This window comes from Xiphophorus maculatus, chromosome 9 (assembly GCF_002775205.1).
Source record: "Xiphophorus maculatus strain JP 163 A chromosome 9, X_maculatus-5.0-male, whole genome shotgun sequence".
Classification (NCBI taxonomy): Eukaryota; Metazoa; Chordata; class Actinopteri; order Cyprinodontiformes; family Poeciliidae; genus Xiphophorus; species Xiphophorus maculatus.
This window is the reverse complement of record NC_036451.1, coordinates 22,850,952-22,869,205: the sequence shown is the minus strand read 5'-3', so window position 1 is coordinate 22,869,205 and position 18,254 is coordinate 22,850,952. Positions and strand designations below refer to the sequence as shown.

The following is an 18,254-nucleotide window of genomic DNA, read 5'->3' as shown; positions in this document are numbered from 1 at the left end:
TAGTTGATTCTGGGGGATGAAGCTAAAACAGCTAATCTGAGAGAAGCTAAGGCCTGCAACAAAGAAACTTAAAAACATTTCAATCATTATCAGGTTTGCACTGAATGGCTATTTCCTGATAAACTAACCGTTATTAACAAATAGCAAGAGATGCTGCACCATAAAGGCTTTTCTGTATGACACACATACCTAGAAAGGAACATTTGAAGCATCAGTTTAAAAGTAAAGTGCTCTAAAACGCAAAAGAATAAAGATGGTTTAGGTGTATTTCTCTTTTGGTGATGCTTTACAGGTTATGTTAATTTATTCTTCATTCAGGAACATCACTATTGATACCTCTCCATCCTTCATATTCCCTGTAAATACTGATCACCTATTTTGTGAATAATCCCCCAACGTAAACTTAATAACAACAACCAAACCAGATCTTAAGCCTGTTGAGCGTAAAGAGCTACAAAAAAAAAAAAAAAAGCCAATTTGAAAAACTTTTAAAAGCGGGCCAATGACCACCTTTTGGCAAATGATGGTGTCAAATGATATTAAAAATAATTCTAACTATCACCCATCCAATTTGATTGTTGGGAATACTCAACAAAATAAAAATTGATTTGTATCAAGTATGGGATAAACATACTGAAAACACATGCTCAGCTTTTTTTCTAGTTTAGCCATTTGAGACACTTTGATCTCCCTCCAGATCTCAAGCTGATAAAAATCCCCAGCACAGGTGCGTTTCATTATCTGCTTGTTGCCTTTCTCTGCTCCTTATCCGTCTCCATCAAATGAGCTCGCTTGCTGGCAGGACGGATCTCAATTTTCTGCTGCACTGAGAATAGCAATGTCCACAAACGGACTGTTCCTGAATGCCAAGTGATTTCCTGGCTCCGCAGAGATCTCCCTGCAGCTTGTTTGCTTATTCCAGAGGAAATTACTCTTGAGTTCCAGCAACAACACACATGCTGTTTTGTTTCTGAACCCTAGTATTGTGTCCCTAATTTCACACGAGGGACCAGAAAAGCTGCAACATGAAGCAATGCTCTTTTCATACATTCATGCAACGTCACATTAATGTGAATATTGGTTGGTTATGCGTGTGTAATTATGTTGTTTTCACAGCAGAGGGCACTGTTGCTTGATTATTGCGAAATAAAAATCCTAGAGTTTAGTGCAATTACAATTGACAAACTTTTATGTTGCGTAGCAAAGTAATTTTGTACTGAATTATAGTACATACAATATTACTTAAGGACTCGTTCTTGAACACAGTCCCATATATTTATGCTCTTACTCATCTGAATGAATATGGACACTGTAATATCGGTTTAAACCTCCTGTTTATGTTCGTTTCTAGGGTACAGCAATAATGTTCATGGGTCAATTTGACCCAGGGAGTGTTTAATCATGCAATAGTGTCAGAAACCAAAAAATTCCTCCAAAACATTTCTGTATCTGATTAGTAACTCCAATACTAATCATTTCAATCAATATTTGTGCAATGATGTTTTTTTTTTTATTTCTCACAAATTAAGGATCAATTTACTCATTTGGACATAAAAAATTGAATTTACATTTTTTATGTCCACTGAAAAAAACCTAGACACAAAAAAACTATAATTTCCTTGAAATTGATCTTTGGTAAAAAAAAAAATGTATATTACACTTTTTTTTTTTCAATGGGTGACCTTTATAATTGAACTTGAGACACACATACTGTTCAGGGTCAAATTGACCCGCTGATTAAAATCAAGATAAATGAGTCATGCAGAGAGTAATTATGTTTTCCTCCACTTCTGCTGAGTGTCACTCAGTGTGGGTGGAGTTTGTCCACAGGAACAGAAAAGATTCCAGTCAAAAGTTGTATGAACACCTGCTTTCTCGCAGTTTCCTAGTGAAGTAAAGAGAATAATGAGAAAGTGGGCTTGTGTGTGTCTGGGTGTGTGTGTGGTGAAATATGGTTCATAGCTGCAAGGAAAGATATAGAATTGGACATTTTTTTATCTTTTTTTGCACTTCAACTGGACTGCCGGGTCAAATTGACCTGAACAGTATCTATGTAAAAAGTAGAACTAAGAGTTGGTACAAATGTGTAAAATGAATACATTTTCAATTTATATGTAGAGTGCACTTATTAAGACAAATAGAAAAGGTTTCATGCAAAAAAAATACTTCCAACTATTTTTTTAATAAATTTAAACTTTAAAACGGGTCAATTTGACCCCCAACATAACAGGAGGGTTAAGAAGGCATTGCCTTCCCTTTGCCTTCACTGTCATTGACCTGCCTGTATGTCCTCCACAAACAGGAACAGACAGGGCTTTCTAAATATACCTCTACTATTAGAGGTGGAAGTTTGAAGTAATCCCCCAGAGTCTGGGCCGTTTCCTCTGACACACCATAATTAGAAAAGCTCGTTGTCCTTGATTGCAGACAAAATACGTTTTTTTGTTGTCAAGCTTCTCATTCGTCAGCCACTCAGACCGGGTATACCCCCGCAAGCTTTTAGTCTCCACGTCACCGCCTGCGGCAAAAACACTAAGCATTTTACTGTTTCCGCTACGGAGGAGGCAGCTGTTCAAGTACTTACACCGCATTGTTTCATGTTACAACCACAAACTAATGAGGTTTTACGTAATTGACAATAAAAAATAATATTTTCCCAAGGAACACAGTGGGAAAAAATTGGAGAGAAATTGAAAGTAGGGTTGGGTTCATAGAATAAATTCCCCACTTTTCAACATGGAGAATAATGTTACTGACCCCAATTCACTGGGTTTATAGTTTGGTTACTGCACACATTAGGTGGATCCACCTAAAAACAATACCCAAGGTTGACATAGCATTGTCCCTACGACGCACTCACTCATAAAGTGAGAGGCCAAGGCTGAGAAAGTATTGTTTTCCTCGTAAAAGACACATAAGGAGGAAATGAGACATTTGTGGTTCACAAGAACAGATAAAACGGCCTCCTGGATTGGCGTGAAAAGTGATGGAAACAATCTCAAACCAAGGCTGCAAGCAGTTAGAAAAAACACTCAAGGACAGCAGGTGGTGAGTATTTTAATTTTTATAAAACTAGTTACAATAAATTTAGGTTTAGTCATCTGCTTTTAATAAAAAATACTGAAAGGAACGTGAATAATAGAAATGTACAAATGTGCTCCAAAAACACTGTTATGAGAACTGGCCATTCAATGTGCGGACAAAAGAAAGTTTACGGTACGAAAGAAAGGAGGAAAAAAAAAAACAAAACGAAACTTCCTGACTTATTTATCTAAAAGGCCAGATTCACATCCTGCAGTAGAGGAAGTTTGTGGATTGTGCGTCAGGAAGTGGGCGTGTCCAGAAATGTCCATTCCTCCGGTTGTCCAAAGAGAGATGAAGAAAACCTTATTATACAACCGTCCTTGTTCTGCTCTGACTTGCTGCGTTTCCTCTTAAGTAAAAGCCCCCAACACCACTGCAATTCCAGACATGTCTTCTGTCATTGCTCCTTGACTGTAACACTCATGAAAAGGATAAATATTCTATACAGCGAGGGAACTCGAGGTCTAAGAGGTGAGGAGTGCACAGGGTCAGACAGGCGGCGTGCTGTAGCGGATCTCGGCGCTGAACTTGTCCGCCATCTTGGGCAGCGGAGGCTTCTTCTGCATGTTGTGCTTCATGATGACCTCCTCGTTTGCATAGATTGGAGTGTCTGTGTCGTCAGAGTGGTACCCTGACTGATATCCGCTCGTCTGATTGGATGACTCGGACGCCACGGACTCTTTGCTTTTGCAGCGGAGCAATTGGCTACGAGTTCGAATCAAAGGCAATACGAATTAGGGAAGTAAAAGAAAAGGAAAACTACTCTATGGCAACAAAGTGTTATATATTATCTTTGATTTAGTGTATTCACTTACCTGAAACTGGGCGTAGTTGGGAGCTGTTGATTTAAACACTTTACTTCCTCTGGAGAGAAGCTCATCCCACTGTCTGTGTGACCCTCCTGCAGAAGAGCCAACCATTTTGAAATGTTTGAGTCATGACATAAAAACAAAACCCCATCAGGTAAGAACATTAAGACCACTGACTGCTGAAGTAATTAACACTAAATACCTCTTCGCCATGGCACCTATAAGTACGTTAGTTGTATATAGCAGGAAATTAACATTTTTCCCACAAATTTGGCGTCAGAAGTGGGATAAATGAACATGTGCAAGGATTTGAGTAAGTTTTGATGAAAGCCAATTGTGATGACCAGACAACTGAACAAGCGTATGTCCCAAACCTTGGCTGTTATGGCGTGTTTGCAGTTGGTATCCACTAAAATAAATTTAAAGAAGGAACAGAAATGAATGGGCGACCAGGGCTCACCATGACGCTGCTGTGCGCCAGAGGAATGTCTTCAAATGTCTTCACACTGAGAGACCGACTGCATCTCTTGCTCTGCTGGGACAGCCTGTGGACAAAGGACAGGTCAGTAAAGCACCACTGACACTAACCAGTGGTGGGATGATGAGAGAATCACGCTGACCCAAGGGATGATGGGATGTCGTAGTGGGTTTCCAGGGTTTCCCCATTTTGAGGGCAGCCGTAAGGACTCTTTGGCTCAGAGGAAAGTAGGCATCCTTCTGCTGTCAAGGGGATATAATCCTTCCCATCCTGGAGAGAAAGAGGATTTATATAGCATAACTTCAAACACACACTCACTTAAGCAATTCTGCAATTACAATCTTAAACTTGAGCGATAAGAAGCAACATACAGTGCTCGTCACGTTTACTCGAAGCTACTCAAGTAAAGACATTTAAAAACACATATGAGAAGGTGATCTTTGCCTGCTGTGGTATTCACTTACACTGAAAATTTTAGTATTATCCATCTATCCCCCAAACTGAGTCCGTTTGTTTACAAAATTACTTTTGTGCCAAAATAACAGGCATTCCTAGCAATTAATACAAAAATAAATTTAACTGAGGCAGTTTTGTAGTTCATTAATAAGAGTTAATTCATCTAATGTGATCAATGACTTCCTCTTTAAACTCACAAACACAACAATCTGTTCAAGTAAAGCAGGCATATGTTGATCACAAAATACCTACTTATGGAAAATTTCCTATTTATAGTGCGAAGAGTAAAAAGATTAAAACAACTGGAAAGAGGGGTAACTTGGAGTCATAACGTCTCTACAACAACCACTCATGCTTAGAGAGAATGACATGAAAATGTTTTTTTGTTTTTTGTCTTACCAAATCAAACATAGAGATCCTTACTCTGCTTGTACTTTAACTGGAACCAAGTGCTTTGGTTGGACAAAACTACAGATACATTTTTAGGAACAAACTTCAGAGGTACCGATCAAACGAAGACTGTATGAACGAGCACCTGCTCACTGCTGAAGGAAGAGTGATGCTGTGGGCCTGCTTTGGCCCTTGTCCAACAGCACCTACAAAAAGTGCGGCGCCGGTGATTCAGTTCAAAATAATTTCTCAACCACCAAACGCACTTGAATTAAAAGCTAGTTTTGTCTTTTGCAATAAAAGATTTCTCTATTTTAACACAACTTCCAGCCATTTCAAATCAGCTGCAAGTGTTTCTGACTCTTCTGCTGCAAATGAAAGTCAGTTCATCTTTTTACCCTGAATTCTTGCATGTTTCCCAGATGTTTTGTTGCAACACTCCATTAAACGGGTTTGAATTTAATCAACTGTGTTTTATAACAGAACCCACGGACAGCCGCGGCGATCACACAACAAAAAAAGGAGACTAAAAATTCAACTGACTGTAATAAGTAATATGTTCACGATCTGACAGGTCAGCTTCCAACTCCTGGTGATGAAGACTTGATTTAAAAAAACAAAACAGGATGTTTTGGTTTTGTCTGGAGCAGACCTGTTGTGCGCTGGCTTGTAGTAGATTTCCCAAGTGTTCGACCAGTTCTGCAAACGTGGGCCTGTCTGTAGGCCGATCCATCCAGCAGTCCAACATGGTCTGGTATCTGTTTGGACCACAAAGAGAACGAGGGTTGAAGCCGAGATGTGCCGTTTTGTGCTCCTCCGTGGTTATTTTTCAGCTAGAACTCACATTTCGGTGGTGGCATATTCTGGAGGTCTCATCCTTGTGCCTTCCTTGAGCCTCCTGCAGAAAGACTCATCGATGCAAACACCCGGATAGGGAGAAGCCCCTTTAGGAGAGACAGATGGTGTTATGGAAACACAGAGGTCTACATGCATGCTGCAATGTGGGGTTAGAGTTAGGCTTACCCAAGGAAAAGATCTCCCAGAGGAGAACTCCAAAGGACCAAACGTCACTTTGAGTTGTATAGACTCGGTCAAAAATGGTCTCAGGAGCCATCCACTTTAGAGGGAGGCGGGCCTGTAATAACAGCAAAAATTAAAAGTTTTATTGAACCATCTACGAGGAGAAGCAGCTTTCAGCATCTATGCACCACAAATTTGGAACAAACTTCCAGAAAACTGTAAAACAGCTGAAACACTGACTTCTTTTAAATCTAGACTAAAAACCCACATGTTTAGGATTGTATTTGAAACGTAATCAATTACACATTTAATGATGGAACTTGACTTAATGTCATGGTCTGATTGTTGATTCTATATTGAAATTGCACAAAACTCTGTGAGGGACGATGGAGTCCCAGAGCGAAATTCTGTGAAAGAGGTGTACAGAGCCTAGTGCCGGAAGAAAAACAGCGAGTGACTGAGGGTCACTGCGCGTAGCACAAACCCTGTAAATTCTAGACACTAATAGGTACTATAGAATTGCACAAAAATCCGTGAGGGACGGCGGAGTCCCTGCTCGTAATGAAAGAGGTGTACGGAGCCTTGTGCCAGAAGCCCATTAAAATGCTGTCTACATCGTTTTAAACTGTGTGATTGTGAGCGTGAGTGGGAATAAAAATAGCAACAGGTATTTTGTTCCATATAACACAGTAGGAGTGTAACAGGTAAACCTTTTATGGATGCAAACTCAACTAAAAACCCACCTGTTTAGGATTGTTTTTGAAACTTAATCAATTACAAATGTATTGATGGAACCTGACTTAATGTCGTGTTTTGATCGTTGATTCTATGTTGCTTTGTGTTTCTGTGTTTGATATGATGTAAAGCACTTTGAAATGCCTTGATGCTGAAATGTGCTATACAAATAAAATTTGATTGATTGATTGATTGATTGATCTAGTTCAATTATATGATTTGAACTCCATGCGCGAGTTCAGAAGACTCACATCTCCCTTGCGAACGTAGTCTGGGTCTTTGTAGACATCTCTAGCAAGACCAAAGTCGCATATTTTCACCACGTTATTCTCTGAGAGCAGAATGTTTCTGGCTGCTAGGTCCCTGTGAATGCACTGCAGAGGAAAGCAAAGTCAAAGTGTATTTAAAGCACAGAAATGAAGACATCATGTCCTCCAGTTTGGAGGCCTAAATGACAGCAGAGAGACCAAATGTTCTTACCTTTCGAGAAGACAGAAACTCCATTCCTTTGGCGACTTGGAAGCTGTAGCTTATCAGGTCCTCCATTGTGAGATGGTCGTCAACTGAGCTCTCTGGAATCACATTTCAATGACAAAACTGCCCACAACAAATGAAAACGGTGAAAAGAGGTGAGCGACTTCTTGTTTCACAACCTTGGTTAGGGTCACCGCTGGCGCATGAACCTTTGTCTTCAGCCGTTCCCGTGCAGATGTCCAGCTGGGCCACTTCCCCCAAACCGAGGTCCCCTTCAGTCACATCCTCATCAGCAGGCGCCCACCTCTGGCTACTGGCTCGCTTTCTCTGTTCGCCACAGAAAGATAATAAAAAGACATTTTATTTTAGGAGCGGGATCAGTTACTTTTATTAAATAAACAGTTGTTTGCAGCGCTGACCCATCACTCAGGCCATCCTAAAAAAAAAAAATCTGGGCCAAACTGGTGGCAACATCTCAAAGCAGACTTTCCCAGGTTTACTTCACACCTCTGGATTTCATGGATGCAGACCAAGGATGAAGCCACTTTTCCTAATAATGAACACAAAAGCCCACTTGACCTCTGCAAAGTATCATGTGGGCAAATAATAAGGTGTGTTTTTTTTTGTCTCCTGCATTACGGTAAGATTGAACAAAAACGTATTTTATGAATTTGTTTGGCTACAATTGATTTTTTTGACATCAAATTTGTATAGCAACACATCTCTAAACTGTCTCTGTGTTGTCCTGCGATGGACTGACAACCTGTCCAAGGTGTACGCCTCCTAACCCGCAGCCTTGCCAGAACAAGCGTGTGCAGACGTCTTTAAGTTGGAGCTACTGCGTTTGGTCCGTCTTACTCCCAGTACTGGTTGGATAACTTTGTGCACCGTGGCCAAAATTATCCTTGGGCGGTATATTTGTTCTGTTTCTCGAAGGAGCAGTCCTTCCTCTGTGTAATCGGACTCATCCAGATTTCCTCTCATTTTTCCCAAAAAGCAAGCTTTCTTTGCTGTGACGGCCAGCGGATTTCACCGTTGTTAGCCGTTTTGGAACCAGCCGGGGGAAACGTGTCAAAATAAAATCAGCAAGCGACATGCAAGCGACATGGACGTGTTTCAGCTGAGTGGAAATGTAAACAGCCACACTGCTGCGCATGTATCATGGAGTCAGGATTTTCTCAAAGCGGAGCGGTGAGTTTTCCTAATTTTTGACAGCAAAAAAATTTCTACTCGATGCAGAAATTTGCAGTCATGTTCGACTCCACGGTTTTAAATAACTAAAAAAAAGCTGATCTTTACTATAACATACTTTTAAGATGTGTGGCCAATGTTGTGATTTTTTTTTTTTTTTTCTGGGCTGCAGGTAACCACATTAAAGTGCTGGCCATGTTTTACTGGCTGCAAGCAGCTTACGTATCTCACCTTGTATGGGCTGTACTCTCCACGCTTGCTCTTCAGGTAGCTGGATAGATTTCCATGTTTGCAGTATTCAACAATCACCATCAGCGGTCCTGCAAGAGGAAACGTGTGAAATTCATGAAGGAAAAAGAAAGCAATGCCTAAAAACTGCAGGTGAGGCTCATGTCTGCGTTTTAATGTCCATATTTAACAAAGGGTGGTGTGCAAAATAGAAGGTTAAAAGAAAGTGCAACAAAACATTGCATTCACCAAAGGAAAAAAATAAATACACGTCATCTCCTAACTACGAGATCCGGATCTCGTAGTTAGTTTCACTCAATATAAAACAAAAATAACCATAGAGTTGTAATTTAAATGAACTACCTCATAAACATCAATATGGAAATGAACAATTAAACTGACATGATTTAAGATTTAAGATGGTTTCATCCTTTCCAATGATATAAAAAAATGTCTTGTTCTACAAAGGACAAAGAAAAACACCAACTGGTTTAGACAAATGAACCATACCGCTCCAAGTTCTTTTGGATCTTCTTGAGTCATGTTGGTGCCATTTTCTTAAAACAACAATATCATCTGCATACATTTGAATTTTACAGTTAGAGGATGCAGACTGTCTCTTTCTTCCCTTAAAATACTTTACCGAGATCTGGGAATACGGCTAAAGAACACATTTATCTCAAATAGTATCAGGTTGTGGAATACAACAACAAAAAAAAGGCTATATATTTATACACAAAAAGACATTCTTGATTCATTATCGACGCATCCTGACTCACCCCCGGGCTTGGTGCAAGCTCCCAGCAGGTTGACCACATTGAGATGATGTCCAATGTGGATGAGAATCTTTAGCTCTGACATCAAGGCGCGATATTCACTGGTTGTAGCTCCCTCTGTAACAAAATGAAACGGCTCCTTATGTCTTAACCCTTTGGAGTCTTGGGTCTAAATGGCCGTTTTGGTCTAATTTTGAATTTACCCTTATATTTTCACCATAAAAACTATTTACCTTACCTTGTTTGGTATCATTATTTTCAGAACATCCTAAACTTTGTGATTTTACAGTGTTTGTTTCATTTTGACAAAATTTATTATCACATTGGAGCAAAAAACACACACAGAAACATGACGTCATGCCCGCCACAGGGCGGGCGTCGACCTTAAATTTCTATTGCAGTAAGAGCTTTTTTTTTCCCCCCAAGAAAGGAAGAGAAAATACTTACCTTTCAGCATCTTGACTGCAACCGTGGTGCATGTAGTAGCTTTCTCAATGCCAAAGGCGGCTGCTTCTACAACCTGACCAAATGCCCCTCGTCCCAGAGGTTCACCTTCATCAAAAAGTAATAGCCAGAGACGACGGTCAGTATTTGCTGTGGTATTTATTGGTCTTCATCATCTGTCTAGAGGGCATGAAGCGAGATTTGATATATTTCCAAGTAGGATTTTACTATTTTTAATTGACTGTAAAAAAATCCTTTCCTTCCTCCCTTTTCTTCTCAGTGTCCAACTTAATTTCCTTCCTTCCTCCCTTCGTTTCGTCCTTCCCTTCGTCCTTACTTCCTTTTTATCTTAGCCCATTTAAACCCAAACTTTTACCAGACATGAAAATATTAAAATCAGATGTCAATGTTAGCCTTTGAACTAATCAAGGGGAAATCATTTTAAAAATTGTGGAAAAATATATAAAAAAGTGTGTTTTATGATCGGTCACAATTGTGACCGGTGGGATAATATGGTGTTCTTACTAAGACGAGCTAAAAGAGCTTTTTCCAAATAGAAAAGATCATAAAAGGTGAACATTGTTTCTTTATTTGAATATATCTTGTCACAGCATTACTTTGGTGCAACATTTGCTCTGTAAAGTACAAATTTGACTATCTGTATATTCTAAACAAGGGTAAATTTGAGTGCTTATGCATAATTATATTGAACTTCAGTCTGTTGTAGTGTTATGTTATCACATGAACATAGATCATAAAGATAACCTCTATAGTAGACGCCTTCATTTATATTACTGAAAATCATGAACATCTGTCAGTCACACTGTCATACAGTAATAAACTTAGTCCAGGGGTCTTCAACTCCAGGGACTGAGGGCCCGTGTCAGGCATCGTTTCCATCCGTTTCTGCTGTGGTTAGCAGGACTCTGGAGAACTGGGCTGCATACTGAGGAGATGATCCATTTGATTCAGGTGTGTTGGACCAGGGACACAGGATACTGGAATCAAAGGCCTGGAGTCAAAGGTCAGTAGCTCCTTCTCATTATTTGTCGACTTTGGTATTCTTCAATTTTGGGTTATTTCATCCCCTTCTTACTTTCCATGATCTTTCTTGAAGCACTCAATGTGCAATAAAGCCTTGAATTTCTCCCAGGCATGTTGGGTGCAAAAGCAACATCTCTGGAAACGATCCTTGCATTGACTGACCAGTAAGTGTCTTGGTCACATCTTGAAGAGAAGTGTCCATTTGAGATCTATTTCCATGACCTACTGACTTTGTGCCAAACCTTTGCATAAGATAATAAGCCACAACCCGTGAGAAGGTCAGCAAATCGGTCGTCCCTCCTACGACACATTTGTAAAATAATATCTACAAGGTAAATGGCCTGTACTGTCCTAGTTCTTTATCAAGTTCAAATGACCTGAAAGTGCTTTGCACCACATTTAATCATTCACCCATTCACACACACATTCACACACTGATAGCAGTAAGCTACTACATTGTAGCTACAGCTTCCCTGGCACAGTTTGACAGAAGTGAGGCAGTCATACACTGGCACCACCAGGTCCTCTGGCTACCACCGGCAGGCATGGCGGGTGAATTGTCCTCTTGATCACAATGACTGACACAGACAAAGTGGTGCTTACAGCAGGAGACCCACCAGTTACAAGATGAACTCCAACCTCCTAAACTACCATCACCCTATTTACAGGCATATTCTTGAGATGGGCCACCACCACTTCTTGGACCTGATCATGACTCTGTAGCTTGAGGGGTTTTGGTCATGAAGGTCTCATGTGCTCATTGATCTATTTGACATCAGTCTCTGTGTAGTTGTTTCTCATCTTTGTTTCTACTGTGAAAATATTGTTGTCTTTCTTTTGGACCAGCAGCTTCTCATCTTGTGTCAGAACCTCATTTGAGTCCTCTTTATTTTTAAAGGGTACATCAAGGAGACAGTTGTCCCTTCATCATGAACTTTGCAGGTGCTAACAGAATGCCACATGACTGGTGAAGGGGAGATCATCCTCTTGTCCCATGAATTGATCATATGCATTCAAAATCTGGCATGGAAAATGGCCTCTCTTTCCCTTATAGTCCATGTCTAAGCCACCACTACCAAAATCAGTAAGGATTCCATCTTTCTCATAACTACATTGTCGTATACTTTGTCTGGGCATCACCAAGTCTGACAGATCAAGAACCACACTCAAAATTAATCTTAAAAACGAAGAAGTTTGGAATTGGAAGAATATGGTTTATATTTAAATAAGCGTACCTAGGTCAAATGTATTGTCCCACCGGTCACTATTGTGACCGTCAACATGTTCACACATCCTGCTCACACACCAAACCAATTTTTGTAAATGCAAAGGTGAATATCATAACTAGACACTTTAAAGATGATATGCACCAAAAAATATTTGTTGTATGTTTATTTAAACATACATTACTAACCTCTTCTTTGGGAGGTTTGTGGCAGTCTTCCTCTCGCCAAGGTGCAACCGAGACATAAGCAGCTCTGGTCATGTGATAATTTACTCTAAACATCAGTATTATCCACACACTCTAAACTTTCAATATTTGCTGAACATTAACTGAAAATTTTTATCAGTAAGCTTTTTAGAGTCTTTAAAAGTGAAATTAATTTCTTGGTCACTATTGTGACCGGTGGGTTTAAATGGGTTAGTGCCCAGCTTCGTTTCCTCCCCCCAAACTCCATCCCTTCATTTTCTATGGCTGCGCTATCTTTGCGGCATCACGGATGATCTGCTCCATGTTCATTCAGTGAGGAAGAGGCAACGTGCAGCACGCACAAGCCGAGGCAGGGTGACAAATATTCTGATGCTGAGGCTTTTTGCATCATGAACACTGGAAAAATCTTATAAGATTATCTGAATCCTGCATGAATATGAGGATTTCCTGCTTCATGCCATTTTTCCTCCTCTCTCCCTTTTGGAAATCAGGTCATCTTTTATCCACTTGAACACAAACAAAGGCAGAAATTTTGGCTACTGTGCCGTGTGATTGCGTAAAACTTTTTTTTTTGTCATTGCAGACTGGTCATCAACTACCTCAATGGGTATTGTGTTGGGGCAACAAAGTGAATGATTCGAGTTTGATCATACTGCACTTGATTGTCCTAAATTAAAAAGTAATGTTCTAACAACGTGATGTGATCTGGATAGCCGATGAACTCTTGTTTTGGTTTTAATCAAAACCGGCCCGTGTCGAAGGACTCTTTCTCGATGTTCCACAGACTTAATGACGATCACATCTTACCGAGCTTCAGCCTGTCTCGAGGAAATTCCCATTTGTTTGCGTCGTATGCGAGCCTCTCACACTGCTCGTCCATGGGCATGTCCTCCGAGTCCAGGATCATGGACAGGTAGCCGGTCTTCAGGTCTCTAGTTGGCTGGAAAAGCGAAGAGGAGATGTCAAAAAGGTAAACTAAGAGTTAATAAGCTGCTGTTTGTCTCAGCTTCCCAGTACAATAAACTGTCCAGGCAGGTTTCCAGTGTCTCGGCTGCTGATTCTGATAAATGAGGCCCAGTCGCTGTTTGCAGGCTTACGTGACTTAGGGGAGCTGAGTGTGGACTCGTTGTTTCTGGACACAAAAGATAGTGTCCTCCCAGAGCCAAACCAGTCGCCTCTAATCAATCATACATGCTCTGCGATTGTGGCCGCTTGTGCACATGAGCGTGCTCTGCTGATTTTTTATTTTATTTTTCTTAGTACTGACGGGAGCGTCAAAGGTTACTTACTCTCTTTCGCCCACGGATGACGAAGACGATCAAAAGCCAGAAAAACATGGCTATGACCACCGAGCCGATGGGAACAATCAGCTCCACGTTAGTCTTCTCCTCTGCACCTAGAAGACACACAAACAAACTACTGAAGGGGCAATCCACAGGTAGAAATCAAGCCCAGCGACTGAGTTTAACGACCAGTGTTTGAGTCAGAATGTCGATGTGGCGTTGCGTGATAGTCAGGGAGGTTTTCGGTCATTGTATTTGGCTCGTACGTCTGAACGTCTGAGATCTGGTCGAGGGAAGGAGACTGCTGGAATGTGGACTGTAAGCAAACTGATATTTTATCCAGTCATAACAAATACCCCGGAGTCAGGGCAAACGGTTTTGGCCAAAAACAACTTGGAAAAGGCCTATCAGACACACAGTAGGGTGTCACTACAAGCTACCACAGACCACATCTCCACTACCAAAATGTTTTTTGCGGTGGGTGGGTCAGAAAGGGCTGAAGGAGTCGTGTGTATTCTTTCGTTTTCTAAGGAAAGGGTGGTCTGGGACAATATCAGGGGATTTTTCCCCCCCCTTCATTCCAGATCCTTTTTTTTTTCTTCTTATGGGGAACAATTCATACGTCACTCATGTGGCTGATTGGAAGGACAAAGAATATTATTCACATAACTCCACAGATAAGGTCACAGTGTTTCTTTTGTATTTGTCTCATAGAATATAAGTACATTGTAGGCCACATAGTTACCACTCGAGTTACACAAATTTAATCTGTAGCTGAAATATGTGCTTAATGGACAGATATTTTCCACTGAATAGCTGTAGGCATATCAGCATTAGGCATATCATTTCACATTTTGGGTGACGGTATAAAGATTATTATATAACTCAAAATTGTACAAGAACACGTCTGTTTTCTCAAGAACTCCAGCAACATATTGTGCAAAGAAGACGATAGGAGTTTTTATTTCTCGATGTGAAAAGGTGGTGAAGATTTTTACCCCCAAAACATTTGAAGTTGTAACTTATTCAGTTCCAGAAACTAGAGGCGCTTGTTGTGGGGCTGAATTCAAATCTATGTCCTGCTTTTCCTATTTTTATTTGTAAAAAGAAACGTTGAAAATCATGCATTCTTTTTTTCTTCCACTTCCTCCACAATATGTCAAAATGTGGAAAAGGAAACTGCTCTGGAAGAGATCGACGACTAGATGCTTGTTGCAGCAGACGCACTGTCTGATTTCTCCAGAACGTTTCACACACTGATTGATTTTGAATTTTGTAGTGGATCCTCTTGGGTCTGGAGAGAGAACTAAATCAGCTGTGAGCATGTCGCACCGAAGAACCTCAGACCAGAGATTCTCTTTTCAGAAGATTGAGCAACGTGAGTATTATGTATTATCTCTACATGCACCAGAACGGAGCTGTGAGATCCTTTAACCTGGTCCATCTTCTGCGTACAGGGACAGGATCACGTAGGCCCTCCTAGTTAGCACGTTTGTTTGTTTGTTTGTTGCTTTTTGCTCCGTCTCTGCGTTCAGGACAGAAAGGCACAGACAACAGAGCCGAGGCTGAGGCTGGGGCAGGGCTGGCCTCTCCCTTTGTCCTGCAGTCTCCTCATTGTTTTGGATTCAGAAACTCCCAGGAGGATGTGCGTTAACTGGGCCAACTTCCTGTCATGCGGAAGCAAAGTTATTCTTGCTCTCTTTGATATCAAAGATGTTATAAGTGTAACGTGAAGTGGGAAAACCTTGACGTCAAGGGATAAAAATTAATCACTTGTGGGTGTTTTCAAAAGAAGAAAAAAAAAAGATAGAGGGTGAAAATTTTTCTCATTAAATTTTCCCTACTGGGAGCCATGGGTGCATCACTGAGCTGCCTAACTGGGCACAGGTCCCAGATGCCCAGTGGGTGAAGGGGCCTCAAAGCTTTTATGCAAAGGGACGAATAAGAGAGACTGAAAGAAGGAACTATGAAGAGAGGCTGAAAACAATCACAAAAAGACACAAAATTCATACAAGAATAATAAGTCATTTATAAAGCTGACTGATAAAGCGATCAGCTGCATTTCAGGTCATTCTGAATGTTCACCGGATCCCCATTTGGATAGGTGTGAACTTTGACTGGGCCAATAAAACAGGGTTTGACCCAGAGTATTACAAGCCTGGTGGGCCACCAGGCTGTACTTGTGCCTCCACCAGGCTAAACATTGCTTATGTATTTCAGTGTTTTTCAAATGTTTCCATTTTTAAAGACTTTATAGTTGGTGTTCAGGTATTAATCTTCCACTCTTTCAATAACGTGATTGTCAAGTAATATTTTCAAATTTCCTGTCAACTTTTAAAAAAAATTTACTCAAAAACTCAACAGGTCGCAGGATGAATGACTGCCCTAGAGCCCAACCGCCAGGCTTAGCAAGTTTTCTGGGGGACACCTTGAAAAGATATGAATGTACTTTGATCTAAGCCACTCCTACAGGTTCCTTAATCCTCCTGTTATGTTCCGGGTCAAATTGACACATTTTAAAGTTTAAAAATATTTTTTAAATACTTGGAAGTATTTATTTTGCATGAAACTTTTTCTATTTGTCTTAATAGGTGCACTCTACATATGAATTGAAAATTTATTCATTTTACACATTTGTACCAACCCCTAGGTCTACTTTTTACATAGATACTGTTCAGGTCAATTTGACCCGGCAGTCAGGTTAAAGTGCAAAAGAAGATTTAAAAATGTCCAATTCTACATGTTTTCTTGCAGCTATGAACCATATTTCACCACACACACACTCACACACAAACACACACACACACACACACACACACCCCGACACACACAAGCCCACTTTCTCACTATTCTCTTTACTTCTAGGAAACTGCGAGAAAGCAGGTGTTCATACAACTTTTGATGGGAATCTTTTCTGTTCCTGTGGACAAACTCCACCCACTCTGAGTGACACTCAGCAGAAGTGGAGGAAAACATAAATAGTTTCTGCATGACTCATTTATCTTGATTTTAATCAGCGGGTCAATTTGACCCTGAACAGTATGTGTGTCTCAAGTTCAATTATAAAGGTCACCCATTGAAAAAAAAAATAAATGTAATATAAAAAAATTTACCAAAGATAAATTTCAAGGAAATTATAGTTTTTTTGTGTCTAGGTTTTTTTTCAGTGGACATTAAAAATGTAAATTCCATTTTTTATGTCCAAATGAGTAAATGAGCAGGTTGTTGTTATTAATCTTTAATTTGTGAGAAATAATAAAACATCATTGCACAAATACTGATTGAAATGGTTAGTAATGGAGTTAATAATCAGATACAAAAATGTTTTGGAGGAATGTTTTGGTTTCTGACACTATAGCATGATTAAACACTCCCTGGGTCAAACTGACCCACGAACATTATTGCTGTACCCTAGAAACGAACATAAACAGGAGGGTTAAGACTGTCCTGTATTTAGCTTCATCTATCTCCCCAGAAACTCTGACTGACTGCTCTGTTGATGCTGAAGAAAAAGCTTTGCCTCAGCATGATGCAGCCACCACTATGTTTCACCATCAGGATGGTGCGTTTGGGGTAATGCACATTTAGTTTTCTGCCCTGCATAGGTACATAGACCAAAATATTCAATTCGGTTGTCATCAGACCAAAGCTCCTCTTATAACTTATTTGCTATTTCATGTCACCTGCGTGGTTTGCGGCCAATTGTATCATTTTTTTCAACAGCAGTTTCCTCTTGCTGCTCCTTTATAAAGGTCAAATTGCATTAATGAAGCGTATGACTGATAGTTGACCTCAAGATAGATTTTTCTGAGGTGTGGATTTCTACAGGTCAGAGTATAAAAACAGAGTACTCTTAACATTTTCTTAAAATAAGCTCCTATATCTTCCTGAAGAGTTAGTTTAAGTTAGTTTGGTCTTATTTCATCTTGGCGAAGAAGCAAACTGCATTTGGTACCAGCGGTAGACTGACCTTCAACACTCAGATAGGCCTGTGCGGTGTCACATCCACGGCTGTTGCATGCCGCACACGCGTACAGACCGCTGTCCTCCTTCTTCACACGCTGAATCATCAGGTTGTTCTGTTGCAGAATCACTCCTGGAAGCAGCAAATGAACAGGCTTGGTGCATTAAATGTGGTGACTTGTGAGGCGGTGGGTGTGCGGGGCAGCGGTCGTCCCACCTGAGCCCTTCTCCACCGTGTGGTTGTTTTTGGTCCACACCACTGTCGGGTTTGGCGTCCCAACAGCGTCACAGCGAAGGACGATGGTCACACTCACGTTGACCTTTTGGTCGGTGAAATTGTTGCGTATTCTTGCAGCCTCAAGATCTAAGGAAGTCAAACGTGAGAAATGACAATGAGTTATTTCTGACTTTCATCAGCTTCTCTATGCGATCTGCTTTCGACTCGAT

The 18,254-nt window shown here is 40.5% G+C and overlaps 1 protein-coding gene across 2 annotated transcripts in view; it reads right to left on the bottom strand.

Moving 5' to 3' along the window:
- Positions 1–3,041: 3,041 nt before the first annotated feature.
- kdr (kinase insert domain receptor) overlaps positions 3,042–18,254 on the bottom strand; it is a 31,571-nt gene continuing 16,358 nt past the window's right edge. For both annotated transcript variants that reach the window (XM_023339727.1, XM_023339728.1), the window contains exons 14-30: positions 18,025–18,171; positions 17,815–17,940; positions 13,851–13,957; positions 13,369–13,501; positions 10,089–10,193; positions 9,645–9,758; positions 8,869–8,957; positions 7,626–7,773; positions 7,453–7,544; positions 7,224–7,346; positions 6,241–6,352; positions 6,062–6,161; positions 5,870–5,975; positions 4,514–4,641; positions 4,354–4,438; positions 3,900–3,985; positions 3,042–3,789 (exon numbers count right to left, since the gene is read on the bottom strand). In XM_023339727.1, coding sequence (XP_023195495.1) covers positions 3,573–3,789; positions 3,900–3,985; positions 4,354–4,438; positions 4,514–4,641; positions 5,870–5,975; positions 6,062–6,161; positions 6,241–6,352; positions 7,224–7,346; positions 7,453–7,544; positions 7,626–7,773; positions 8,869–8,957; positions 9,645–9,758; positions 10,089–10,193; positions 13,369–13,501; positions 13,851–13,957; positions 17,815–17,940; positions 18,025–18,171 — 2,018 coding nt within the window. In that variant the 3' untranslated portion in view covers positions 3,042–3,572. The remainder of the gene's footprint in view (positions 3,790–3,899; positions 3,986–4,353; positions 4,439–4,513; positions 4,642–5,869; positions 5,976–6,061; positions 6,162–6,240; positions 6,353–7,223; positions 7,347–7,452; positions 7,545–7,625; positions 7,774–8,868; positions 8,958–9,644; positions 9,759–10,088; positions 10,194–13,368; positions 13,502–13,850; positions 13,958–17,814; positions 17,941–18,024; positions 18,172–18,254) is intronic.